General features: G+C 41.0%; 1 protein-coding gene across 1 annotated transcript; it reads left to right on the forward strand.

The window, feature by feature from the left end:
- The first annotated feature begins 3,990 nt into the window (after positions 1 to 3,990).
- On the forward strand, positions 3,991 to 11,011 carry LOC119243970 (calponin-3-like). The gene is made up of 6 exons (XM_037509779.2): positions 3,991 to 4,133; positions 4,528 to 4,594; positions 5,935 to 6,072; positions 6,440 to 6,556; positions 8,273 to 8,419; positions 9,935 to 11,011. The coding sequence occupies exons 1-6, from the start codon at positions 4,078 to 4,080 to the stop codon at positions 10,262 to 10,264; spliced, it is 855 nt and encodes a 284-aa protein (XP_037365676.1). The 5' UTR covers positions 3,991 to 4,077; the 3' UTR covers positions 10,265 to 11,011.
- The last annotated feature ends 2,087 nt before the right edge of the window (positions 11,012 to 13,098 follow it).

Raw genomic sequence — 13,098 nt, forward strand, 5'->3', positions numbered from 1 at the left:
TCACTTTCCTCTGTCCCTTGATTTACAGGATGTATATATCAGACAATTCAAATGAAACTCTGCAGTAGAATATCATCTTTGCTTGAGCTGTGTTCTGATAGAGCCTTTTTTTTTTTTTTTTAAAGATTTACTTGTTTATTTATTTATACAAGCACTGGGTACAGTCAGAAGCGCAGGAGGGTGAGAGGATTCACCAGAGCCAGAGCCGGGAGCAGAGCAGGCAGAGGGACTGAGGTACACTGCTGAGGGGTGCAGCGGGCATCAGGAGAGGTCTGCGTGCCATGTGGGGCCCTCCTCCGGTGACCAGGGAGCAGCTGGGGATCAAACTGGCATTATAGAGGCTGCGGGCAGCTTTGCAACCCAGTGCTCAACCGCTGCGCCACCGGGGAGGCCCCTGATAGAGCCTTTTAAAAGAGAAACAAGATTTCCACATCTTACAGCATTGGAGGTCAGCACCTAAAAGACAATTTGTAATAGATTTACCCATGATTTCATAGACATTTTTTCATTAAAAATAGTTTTTTTTTAACTGGTGCACATTCCTAAATCTTGAATTCTTTTTGGCTGACTTGACTGCAGAAAGCTCACTTGTTTGAAAAATATTTTTTGGGTAGAAAAATCCTTGCTGCTCCTTCACTTGAAGGAAAACCCTAAGTCAAAACCAGCAGTTCTGTGTGTGTGTGTGTGTGTGTGTGTGTGTGTGTGTGTGTGTACATACCTGTTTTCATTTTTACTTTCCCACATGGGTTCCTGAACTTTGCATTATGTGCTTAGAATTTTTTTCTGTGTGTGTGTGCCATTAGGTCTCAGAGCAGAGTCAGCTCTCCAGAACTCCACCCCATAATAGTCAGTGGTCAGTGGTCGGGTAGGGTTGAGCCCGGGCTCCAGTCCTTGAATTTTCTCTCATCACTCCCTGGATGAGAACAGTCAACAGAGGAGATGAAATGCTGTCCCTGGCATTCCTTCTAGGGTATTTCAAGTAAGATCTGTAATCACTTTGTGGCTTGGGGCGGGCACTGTATCTATCAGACACATTTTGAACAAAGGAAACATAAATATGTTTTTCATATTTTCCTGGCTAAATAATTGGTCTCATTTGGTTAAGAATTACCACCACCACCAACCCACAGAAAGCCCAAACTCCTCCAGCATAATTTCCAATTCTGCATTTGAAAAAATAAGAACAATTTTTCTTGAGTTTCTGCTGGTTATGGAGACGGGTTAGAGTAGGTAGCTGCCTAGTACAAACGTGGGATTCAGACTTCCTGCTGTATTGACAAGAAATGATGGCTCAGAGGTTGGATAAATTCACCACTGGGTCTGGTCCATAGCAAAGATGAGTGGAGCCATCCAGGCAAACCCCTCGTGCCCCAACATGTCATTTCCCCCCCAGATTTATTGAAGTGCTTCTCCTAGTTAAAAAAAAAAAAAAACTCATTAATAGAGGTTTTTTTCATAGCTAATGCTTAAAGATACTACTTTCTCCTTGTCTTCTTTGTCTATTCTTAACACCTGGAACAAGGCTCCATTGTGAAATTACATTCAAGTCTTCACTTTTTCCTACCTATGTATCGCTCACTCCATTTTCTCAAGTTGCTGTACATAAGTGAGTTTGTTGGATAGGTTGGGGATATATGTTATTTAAGAACAGTTCTCTGAGGAATTACAGGAGAAATGGCTGCTTCCTGCTGACCAGAGGCTGGTGTGGCACAGTCTGCCAGCAATGCTGCCTCCTTCCCTGCCCCCATAGTCAGATGCACTTGTAACCCAGAATGGTAGGAAATCAGAATAGACTTGTGGTTTTTAGGGAGATGGGGTACCAAGGGGCCAGGAACTACACATTTAGGTACTGGGTTTATGTTGTGCCCAACTGTTTTTTATGAACCAACATCTAGGATGAATTTTTAGTGTACGTGCTGTGGAAGGGAACACTCCAGCCCATTTTGGCCCAGGAACATTGTAGTGTTAGTTATCTTAATATGAGATATAAACTCCATGGATTTCCATTTGTTCTTGCTTAAATCTGCAGCTTAAATAAATGACTCATCTACCAAAGGGATAGAGCCATTTGGGTAACCTGGGAGGACTGCTGTCTCCCTAAATGGCGCAGTAATTAGTGGAATCATGTGGAAGCTGAGCCTCTTGGTGTTGGGGGGTGGGAAGAGGGTCACTGAAAACAACACAGAGTGATATAATAACATACTATTTTAGGGGACATTCCCAGATGGTGATCCTGCTAAGGAGTGACTTGAATGCAGCGTTTTTCACCTATTTCATCTGGGAAGGGCATTTTTTCCCCCACCGTGGAAAGTATAAAGACAGTCATGGCCGTAATGAGCATGGGAAGGAGCTCTGATCAGTTGTGACAGCCTGTGTTTTTAGGACTCGATGCTGGTGTCCCACTGTTGGGTGATTTTAAGATCAGCTGGCCAGGTAGCATGTCTGTCCTGAATCTGCTGATCGTGGCAGGTCTCAGATCCTGGGATTCTCTCTGTTGGGAAGGATTTGGAGGCAGCCTACCCGCCCTGTGTGCTCTAGCATCAGGGGCATTACATTTGTGCTGGTTCCTCTGTGACTGGCGGAAGCTTGAACTTGGAGGACCTCCCCATGACTGAAAAGTCATGATGGCATTCCATTTTTTTCAGTAGTTAGACCTGATTATGCATTCTGGAAGCAAACATTTCTACCACTCGTTTCCACTTCCAGCAACGCTATACCTGCCTCAACCTTGTGGTGCTCTCCATCCCCCTGGGCACCGCCTACCTGTTGTTGGTGTTCTCACCTGTGCTAATGAGAAGTAAAATGACAGTCTGTTCTTCCCAGCTGTCTTCTCCATAATAATGCAGATTGACCAGCCTCTTGAAAAACCCTAGGATAAGGAATAGCTTAAAAACATGAGCCTGTGATTTCTAACAGTATTTTGTTTAAATTGTATTTTTTTTTAAGATTTATTTATACAAGAACTGGGGTGCAGGTCAGAGGCACAGGAGGGTGAGAGAATTCACCAGAGACAGAACGGGAGCAGAACAGGCAGATGGACCAAAGACACTGCTGAGGGGAGCAGCGGGCGAGCCAGGAGAGGTCTGCTGTGCCATGTGGGTTTCTCCCTGGCTGGCTGGGAATCAAACCTGCGCTGCAGAGGCTGCGGACAGCTTCACAGCACAGTGCTCAACCCACTGAGTCACCGGGGAGGCCCTAAATTGTATTATTATTTTTAATTGAGGCTTATCTTTTTATTATAAAGGGATTTTCAAATTATGGGTTTAGCCTAGTTATGTATCAGAGCCTAGCATCTGTGTTTCGGAATTGCCTTTATTGTAGAATTCTATAAGTAAAGCAGCAACACAACTCTTTCAGTTTTATTAAATGTTTGGGTCAGAACCAATATTAACTAATGAGGGGCCAAAAGTGAATTAAATTCTTTTCCTTCTCATAAGGAATCTAACAGGATATAGACTATGTACACAGAGTTTTGCTGTTGCACTGTAAGTACAACAGTTATGTTCCTAGGAATGTTGCGCGTGCTTGTGTTGTGTTTGAATAGAAGGCATAGAACACCAGACTATAAAACCACTACTTTGACCAGTGATGCTACTGTGTAACACAAATAGTTGCATATGTCAGAATCCTACCCTCTTTTAGGGAATGTGATGATTCATGACTTAATCTTTTAAATTTAATATGACTAGTGCCGTATCATACCTATTAACCTTGCCACTTCTTGTGTGTTATGACCGGAAGCTGTTTTATCTTGCTCCCTCTTTTCTTCTCCATTCTAGCTTCTCTCCATGTGGCACTTTGTAAGACACTGCCAGAAATAAGAATTTTGTATTAGTTACTGGCTCTGTAATAGTGGGGTAGGCGTGCAGTGAACCCCAATGAGTGATTAGTTGCATGTCACAGCTGTGGTCTCAATGGATCATTAAGGCAGAACAAATTATGATTTGTTCAGTCAGCAGCTTTTGAAGCTTTAGTGAAAATTCTTCTAAAGTTGGTTAATTTGTATTTCAGATTGCTTCCAAGTATGATCACCAGGCAGAAGAAGATCTTCGCAATTGGATCGAAGAGGTGACAGGCATGAGCATTGGCCCCAACTTCCAGCTGGGTCTCAAAGATGGCATAATCCTCTGCGAGTGAGTTGTTTTGTTTTGTTTTTTTAAGATTCATTTTTATTTATTTATGCATGTAAGAACTGGGGTGTAGGCCAGAGGTGTGGGGTAGTGAGAGGATTCACCAGAGACAGAGTGGGGAGCAGAACAGGTGGATCTACTGAAATACACTGCTGAGGGGAGCAGCAGGCGAGACAGAAATGGTCTGCTGCACCATGTGGGTAGCTCCCTGGCTGGGGATCAAACTCGTGCTGCAGTGTCTGCTGATAGCTTCATAGTGCTAAGATTTAATCCCTTGCACCACCAGGGAGGCGCCCTTAAGGGGTTCTTTGCTGATATTAACAGAACCAGTTTTACATCCTAGTCCTTGTTTTTGTGTGCTCAGTAATTATGGTGTTGTTTACACTTTTCTTTTCAGACTCATAAACAAGCTACAGCCAGGCTCCGTGAGGAAGGTCAACGAGTCCTCGTTAAACTGGCCTCAGGTAACAGGCAAACCAATAGCCTCCAGATCTACTTGGTTTGTTCTTTCTGCAGTGAAACTTGTTTTACATGTATATTTTACATTGTTGTTCATTTTTGTACAATGTTTGATTTCTCTTCTTAGGTGTAATCCCCTTAAAATTCATATCACCAAGTCACCTGTGAACCATCATCACAGTCTCTTGTGCTCTTCCCTCCCATTTGATCCCTCTCCTTCCCCTGATGTACATAACTGATTTATGGTTTTCCTGCTGGTGTTGTCTTATTTCCCTCTAACCCTTTGTTTGGTTTCCCTATATTCCGCCTATAAGTGAAACCATCCGATATTTTTCTGACTTATTTCACTGAGCATAATCCCTTCCAGCTCCATCTATGTTGCTGCAAATGGCATGAGTTTATCTTTTTTGATTGCTTAGTATTCCATTGTGTACATATGCCATGGAAACTTGATTAGTTTTAAAATAGGCTTTCTAGCAGAAATGTATGTACTTGGCTATATTTTATTTTTGATTCTTAGATGTTTAACTTAGAAATTTTCTTATATTTGGATTATCTACTCTCAGATAGGATTTGACACAGCCCACACAGAAACACAACCTAGACTCTGAGGATTCACAAGGGACAAAAGCAAGGAATTGAATGCAACAACCCATAGTGAAATGTAGAAAACTATATTAAGTGTAGTCTTAATTCATGAATGTATAATTAGGTAAAATTTAATGTTTAATCTTGTGCATGCATTTTGAGATATGAGAATGAGCATTAACCACAAATTTTTAAATTAAAATTACAACACAATAAGTTATTAATATGAGTAATTATGTACCTTTTCACAAAGAAAATTCCAGACCTGCATACCTCTAACATAGAGATCTTAAAAACATGTAAGGAAGATCTTTCCTGCAAAGAACTGGGAAAACTTGACTGCCTAAAAATAAGAAGGCCATTATGTGACCTTTTCTTGTTATTCTTTACTTCTTTGAAATACTCTTCCTTTTTACACTTTCCTTTTCCAGCCAGAGCTCAGAAAGCTAAGTATGTACCTGGTCTAAAATCCTTGCCAAAGCTGACCATAGATCTGAGGCATCCAGCAGAGGAGAGAAGATGAAGAAGGGTCAGAACAGGGGAGGGAAGGCACAAGGGACTGTGGTGATGGTTCATGGGTTCAGGGACTGTACCTGAGGGGAGAAATCAAATACTGTCCAGAAATTAACAAAATTATAAGAAAATAAGTAAACAACCCTCAACAAGCTTTCCCCTAGGTGTCTCATAACTCTTCATGAAGACCTAGAGTCCTTAGATAATATGAATGTCAAAAGTCATATGACTCTTTTCTTCATAGTTGGAGAATATTGGCAACTTCATTAAAGCCATCCAGGCTTATGGGATGAAGCCACATGACATATTTGAAGCAAATGATCTTTTTGAGAATGGAAACATGACACAGGTTCAGACGACGCTGGTAGCTCTGGCAGGTCTGGTACGTATGTCTTTAATGACTGCTGAAAAGATCCACAGCGAGTTGGTGGTGAGTTACATCTTTGCCTTGCCCGTGGGAGTTCAGCTGAGGCGAGGAAGAGCCCTGTCTCTTCTGTAATTATTAGCTTTGTGCAAAGGCTGCTGACATCAGCTGCCTCGTGCAAGATAGCTTAATTTGAATACTACCCACGTTTCAGAGGTGCAGTGTATTATAAATGGCCTTAACTATGTTTTTCACTCCTAGTTTGGGTCTTACCTTATGAAACCTTCATCTATTAAGAGTATCATTTCTTTGTGCTTTCTGTAAAACTGTTGGCAGAATCTCCTTTGAAGTGCTCCTTTTCAGTTAGTGTGTGGTTTTTGTCTAGGCGAAAACAAAAGGATTCCATACAACCATTGATATTGGAGTTAAGTATGCAGAAAAGCAGACAAGACGTTTTGATGAGGGAAAATTAAAAGCTGGCCAAAGTGTAATTGGCTTGCAGGTAAGTCATGTGGTTCTGCTTGACATCAGCTTTTTGTGTATCCATCATTCTACAAGGTATCTCCCACAAGTGAGGAATAGGTAGATACAGCACAATGTAGGCTTCAGGGGAGGTGGTGGATGTGGTTTATGTCCATTTAGGTCCTTTTAAAGCCCATGAGATCATGGTGGTGGTTTTAGGAAGAAACCTCAGGCCTGCCACTGACTTGGTAATTGTTTCTCAGGAAATGATAGTTTTCCTAATTGTTGGCCTTTTTTTTTTTTTAAGAAAATGCACATTTTAATTCCTAGATGTTACTGACCAAATGAGTCGATTTTACAAAACCTCAATGCTAGAGTCAGTTATTTATACTAGTAAAATATGATACAGAAGCCAAGTGCTAAAAGAATGTCTCAGTTTAATTTCTGGGAAATGCAGGGTTTTTTTCCCCCTTCATGTATTTCCTCCCCGCCCCAAGAGTGTCACAAAAACATTGCTAAATGGCCCAAATCCTCTGGGTTTTACTATCTGATACCTGCTGTGATACAAAGCCCCTTTCTTGACTGAGTCTTTGTGAGGTGGATTTATTTTATACTGTACAAAATTATATCTGCGGCAAGAAATTGGAAACCAGCATTTCCATTCAGTTGGTTAGATTATGATAGAGCCATAAAAACAAATGATGTTAAAGTAATAGACAAGAACTTAAAGATTAAGGAACATAAATCAAATTATAAAATACTATGATCAGTGTGATCACAATTTTATTTAAAAGATGTATGTGTATGTTTTATATGTATGTGTATATTTATATGCATGTGTATCTGTGGATGTATTCAGATACATAAGGTAAAAACAGCTGGAAAGATACATACGTTTACAGTGACTGGAGGCTAGAATTACAGTGGTTTCCCCCTCTCCCCTTCCTTTTTGCTTGTATGTTTTCTGAATCTTTCCCAAAGAGTATGATTTACTTTCAGCAATAAAATGTTCCTTCAATCAATCTTGTTTTTAAGGGAAAAACCCCAATGGTAGCAGTGTATTCCCAACCAGTAGAACCCCCAATGGTAGCAATGTATTTCCAACCAGTAGAACTGGTTGTTCCTGAAGCCATATTATTCTCAGTGGGGAAGAGAAGTTAATTATTGTTCTGCTGAACCTGGCTGAGTTCACATTCCTCATCTCATTCTCCCCCTCTCTGTCCAATGACATTGCATTAGAGGGATATAATGTTGTTCTTTTCCCATGAAAATGTTGGCGATTTTGATGAAATATAGGGAAGTCCTCGTTAAGCTGCCATCACATGCAAAACCTATCCAGAGCAGAAAAGCATATTGCTTAGCCAAAGATTGCTTCTGTGCCTTGAAATGGCTGAAGCATTTTATTTGGTTATCAGTGCAAAGGGGTGGGGAGGGAGATTAGTAGAGGAAATTAGTTATTCCTAATTCTGCTACTGTAATAGCTTTTTGTGTATCCATCTCTGCTGTGTACACCTTTTTTATATGATTGATCATGTTGTGGAGTTTCCTATTTCATAATTAGTTGAAATTGTCTTCATACCTTGAAATTTGCTTGTAAAAGTGTAGAAGAGTTTTTGTATCCATTTGACCAGAGAATCATCATGGGAAGTCTCTGTCAGTTTTGCCTCTTCCAACTCTTCAGTAGAAGAGAAAGTTTTGTGTCCTCTCTATTGTTGGCTTCTAATAATTAGTGCTGATTTTGTTTTTCAATTAAAAGATGGGAACCAACAAATGTGCCAGCCAGGCAGGAATGACAGCCTACGGGACTAGGAGGCATCTTTATGATCCCAAAATGCAAACTGACAAGCCTTTTGACCAGACCACGATTAGTCTGCAGATGGGCACCAACAAAGGAGCCAGCCAGGTAAGCAGGGCTGCCCCTACGTGTGCAGAGTACAAAGTGCTCTGTTCAGTGAGTGCTTGCCGCCTTTTAATAAGTTCAGAGTAGGTTTTTTTTTTTTTAAGATTTATTTATTTATATATACAAGAAGTGGGTATGGGCAGGAGGTGTAGGGGGGTGAATGGATTCACCAGAGACAGTGGGGAAGAGAACAGGAAGATTGACTGAAATACACTGCTGAGGGGAATAGCGGGCGAGTCAGGAGAGGTCTGCTGTGCCATGTGGGTCAGCTACCTGGCTGGGGATCAAACTCAGACCATGAAGGTGATAGTGCTGAGACTAACCCCTGAGCCACCTGGGAGGGCCCCAGAGTAAGTATTTTTGGTATGGTATTCAGAGTGTATTTTTTCAGGAAATTAGATTTTGCTGCGACACCGAAAGAATCCAAGGCCCCTTTCTGTAGCAACACATTATGTGTAGTGTGGCCTGTGGCTTTTGTTGACAGGACAGCTGGCTTGCCCACCTGCCTGAAAGAGAAAAGGGAATATTTACAGTGTCCTTGCAGCAAATCCAGGAAATTGCTCATTCTGATGCTTCTGAATTTTTTTTTTTTTACTTTTATTTTTAAAGGGGCCTTTAATTAACTGAGTAGGTAAAATTATCTGGTGTTCTAACAAGTGTTTAGTGTTCTATCACCTGCATGAACGCTGTGGCTTAAATGCAGCTTGGTGAGAATACGGGTGTCACCACCATACCCTGGGTGGAAGTATCTCCCTGTTAAAAATAGATCGCTAGCATCTCATAAAAGTTCCCATCATTATTGGAGAGCAGACAGGTCTCATGTCCAATAAACGTGGGGAATGGTTTGAAAAGGCTTTTTCATAATGATGCCAAGATGAGATTTGTTGTTGGCCTTTAAGGAATGTGGCATCACATCTATAGCTGCCACTCAAATTTTTTCACCACATTTAAATATGGGAGCATGTGCTTGGCATCAGTGGAGGGAGGAGATGGGAGTTATGGTGCCCTGAAGTGACTGTTTGGTATCTGGGAGCTTTTGAAAGACTCAAGTCTTTAAGGACTGCCCAGTAGATTTTGCTGACTGCATTAGAAACTTCTGAAACTGGTGGCCTGGAATCGAGTGTTTCGTCACACCTGTGACCTCCAGGTGTGCTAGTGTTATGCGTCATTTTACATTATTTGTCTAATTCTCTCATAAATCCATAGTAAATGGCATTATCTCAATTTTGCAGGCAAGAAACCTAAAACTAAAAGCAAATTAACTTGTTGGAGACCACTTTGCAATTTTACAGCAGAGCAAGGTTTTGAAGGAAGGGCTGACCTAGCCTGAAAGCCAGTGAATATTTGCTTCCTAAGGGAGATTTGGCATCAGGCTATTTTGGTTAGTTAGCTTTACCTCTGGATGGAATGGAAGTTGCTAGTGTTTCCACATTCAGTGTGAATTTCATAATGTATAAAATTGTCACAAGAATGGGTTTTAGCTGCTATTTTAATGTTTAATATTATGTTTTCTACCAGGCGGGGATGTTAGCACCTGGCACCCGGAGAGACATCTATGATCAGAAGCTCACGCTACAGCCCGTGGACAACTCAACGATCTCCCTACAGATGGGCACCAACAAAGTGGCTTCCCAGAAAGGGATGAGTGTGTATGGGCTCGGGCGCCAGGTCTACGATCCCAAATACTGTGCTGCTCCCACAGAACCCGTCATTCACAACGGGAGCCAAGGAACAGGAACAAATGGGTCAGAAATCAGTGATAGTGATTATCAGGCAGAATACCCAGACGAGTACCAAGATGACTACCCCAGAGATTACCCGTATGGCGACCAAGGCATTGATTACTAGTCACAGCGGAGCTCAGTATTTAGCCCATTGTTTTTATTCAGTGAAAACCAAGCTAGCCTTGAGTAATTTTTATCTTGTCTTCCTAAAACACTATTATGCTTATTGTACCTAAAAGAAATATTGCCTTACATACATTCCTTTTTCCTTTTTCTGCCTCTTTCCTAAATAGTTGCCTTTTAGTGCTGTAACAGTTAAATCCTACAGCATAACCAGTAACTCGCATATGAAGTAAAAAGGAATACTGTGAAAGGGGAACACTCTTGTACAGCCAATTCTTTCATTAAAGATCTATGCATTTTTACACTCTTCTACTTAAACTGGTATTTTCAAGCAATAGGAACCTATTTTTTTTTTTACAGTTTAGTATCTGGTTTCTACATGGAAGACTAAACTCATGCTTAGAGCTAAATACGGTCTTTGCCAACTAAATTGAAGATGCAGCATTTTAGAAATTTACATATCAATGTTTCCACAGTATTGTTTGCTAATTTTTAAATAAAGTCATGATCAGCGTGCATTTGTGATTACCTGTGTACTCATTCTCTTACCGAACTGACAAGGTCTTTCAGAGTGCTGTTTCCAAGGAGCGTGTACTAAATCAGCCTGCGGACATGTAGGCCTGGGTGGTGCGTTTGCTCTTCCTATTTGTGCCAATGTATCAATGTAGAGTCGCTCTGTTTTCTTCGACTGTATTTATTGCTGCATTTCTCAGCATAAACCTATCCCATTGTATTTTTTATAAATAAATATTTTTTTTGAACATTCGTATGAGCCACAGGCTGATTATTTTCTGGCTAGATAAGTAGAGTCAGATTTTTTTTTATGTATACTTTCCTGGATACTATTATGAAATATTTTAAGATTTATTTTATCCACACAATGCATGCTGTGCTGGAGACCAAGGCTTAGGAAAATGAGGGGACCTGCCCATTGCAGGAAGTCAGGAGTCCTACAGTGACTCAGCTGCCCCAAATTCATCTTAAATCCAATTTGGAATAATTTTAAAATCACCTGCAGGAACACTGGTGGGGATGGGGTGAGTAAATATCAACAAGGAACACACTGGATCAGGAATAGGATGTGTTGTTCCTTAATAAACGAGGGTACATAGGTATGAAGTGTTGGTAAAGTTACCTTCAGTCAGGACAGGGATGGTAAACAGCTAAATTGTAATGGCAGAAATCCAAACACCAAAGGCAAATTACTTGTACTTTTGACATTTTCTCAGCCAGGTGGCTGAGAAACAGGTGGTTTCTCCTGATAGGATGAATGCTAGAGCTGGTGAAACCTGCTTGCGTTTTCCTGAGGCAGAGGCTGAGCATGTCCGCAGGATTCAATGCATCCACAAAAGTGCAGCTGACTCTTCATCAGGCCACAATCACTGAATCGAACTGTCTAAATCCCCTTGTAGTGCCAGCAAGGCACAGAGAGAGAGCAGATTCTCTGTGATCCAGGCAGACAGGTTAAGGAGAGTCCTGGAACCCTCGGTGGCTTTTTCAGGCTTTTATTGAGATTTTCACATCATTTGTAGTGCAGAAACCAGGTGCACGACAGGCAGGGGGTCGGGGGCCTAGGAACCTGCCTGCCAATGAGCCCCCCAGCAAATCTTCACTCATTCTGTGCTCTCTGCACTGTCCCATGGCATCTTCCTTGCTGCTGCTGGCATCCCCGTGACGCCACCTTTATATGCCCAGCCTCTCAGCCCAGGTGCGCCCACTTATGATGCCCATGCCTTACTCCAGGTGTCTGCCAACAGGTACACATGTAAGCCCACAAGTGTGGATCTTAGACACCAATGGCGGGAGGGTGAAAAATCCTGACAATTTCTACTTACCCTACACCCTTACATAAAGAAGATTGTCAGCTGAACTAATTCAATGGTGCAGTTTAAGAAAAGAGTCACAGGGGGGTTGCAATTGTATGGGGAATATAAAAATAAAATTTATTATTTAAAAAAAAAAAAGAAAGAGTCACAATTTATATTTGTTAAGGAAACCTAAGTTGACATGTTGCTTCTCGCTATCTTTGAAGAGGGATCTATTGCACTACTTGCACAGGCAAATTAAACCAGATCCACACTTCTGTTAGGTGAGTAGGTGATTTGGTTTACCCACTCATCTAACTGAAGAGACTGCCAATCAACATGTTAAATGTCCCAATATTTTTAAAATTCTAAGAAGTTTTAAACTTTTTAAATCTCTGGGGATGGTGGAAAAACACTTCTCCAGAATTGTTTGTGAATTTGTAAGAGGTGGACCTGTACTTTTAACAAATTGAACTCCTATCTGGTTAAACTCTGTTTATACGATGCCTATCAGTGTCATTCTGGTTAAACTTTTGGTTTTTTATTGTCACTAAGAATTGTATTTTGACATGTTATGCATAATTCCATGACTGGATGAGCAGGGAAAAGTCCTCTGTATTAACATTCCAGAGATTTCTGCTGAGAAATGTTGATTTATTGGCTGTGAGTAGGAGTGTGCTTTTCATTGGCCCTGAAATGATTTTTCACATAGAGTGCTTTTTAATTAATGCATATAAACATGACCTCAAAAGGTTTTCTATCCTAGTTGGTAGAAAAAGGTTGTAGACTTAAATCGTTCTAATTTGTAACATGATCAGACAGTAATGACAAATAATGAAGAATAGGGTCCTTGGGCCTTATTTATTCTGTGAATGACTCTTGAAAGATGCTGTTTCCAGGCACAAATGTCTGATATATTCCTAACTCATAATCGGCCGGAGTTCTGTGCCCTCTTCCTTTGATGGGTTCTTGTCTTTCTGTGCCCCTACACCATTTAATTTGTGGATCCTTTTTATGAAACTCTAAAAAA

This window comes from Talpa occidentalis, unplaced genomic scaffold (assembly GCF_014898055.3).
Source record: "Talpa occidentalis isolate TD23 unplaced genomic scaffold, MPIMG_talOcc4v2.1 talOcc4.1390, whole genome shotgun sequence".
In the NCBI taxonomy this organism is placed as follows: domain Eukaryota; kingdom Metazoa; phylum Chordata; class Mammalia; order Eulipotyphla; family Talpidae; genus Talpa; species Talpa occidentalis.

What these genes read in the sequence shown, in the direction of transcription:
- LOC119243970 (XM_037509779.2), top strand. Translation starts at nt 4,078, where the DNA reads ATGAGCATTGGCCCCAACTTCCAGCTGGGTCTCAAAGATGGCATAATC. An exon ending in GATGGCATAATCCTCTGCGA is followed by an intron (nt 4,134 to 4,527) that starts GTGAGTTGTTTT and finishes TTTTCTTTTCAG; the next exon opens with ACTCATAAACAAGCTACAGC. An exon ending in CCTCGTTAAACTGGCCTCAG is followed by an intron (nt 4,595 to 5,934) that starts GTAACAGGCAAA and finishes TTTTCTTCATAG; the next exon opens with TTGGAGAATATTGGCAACTT.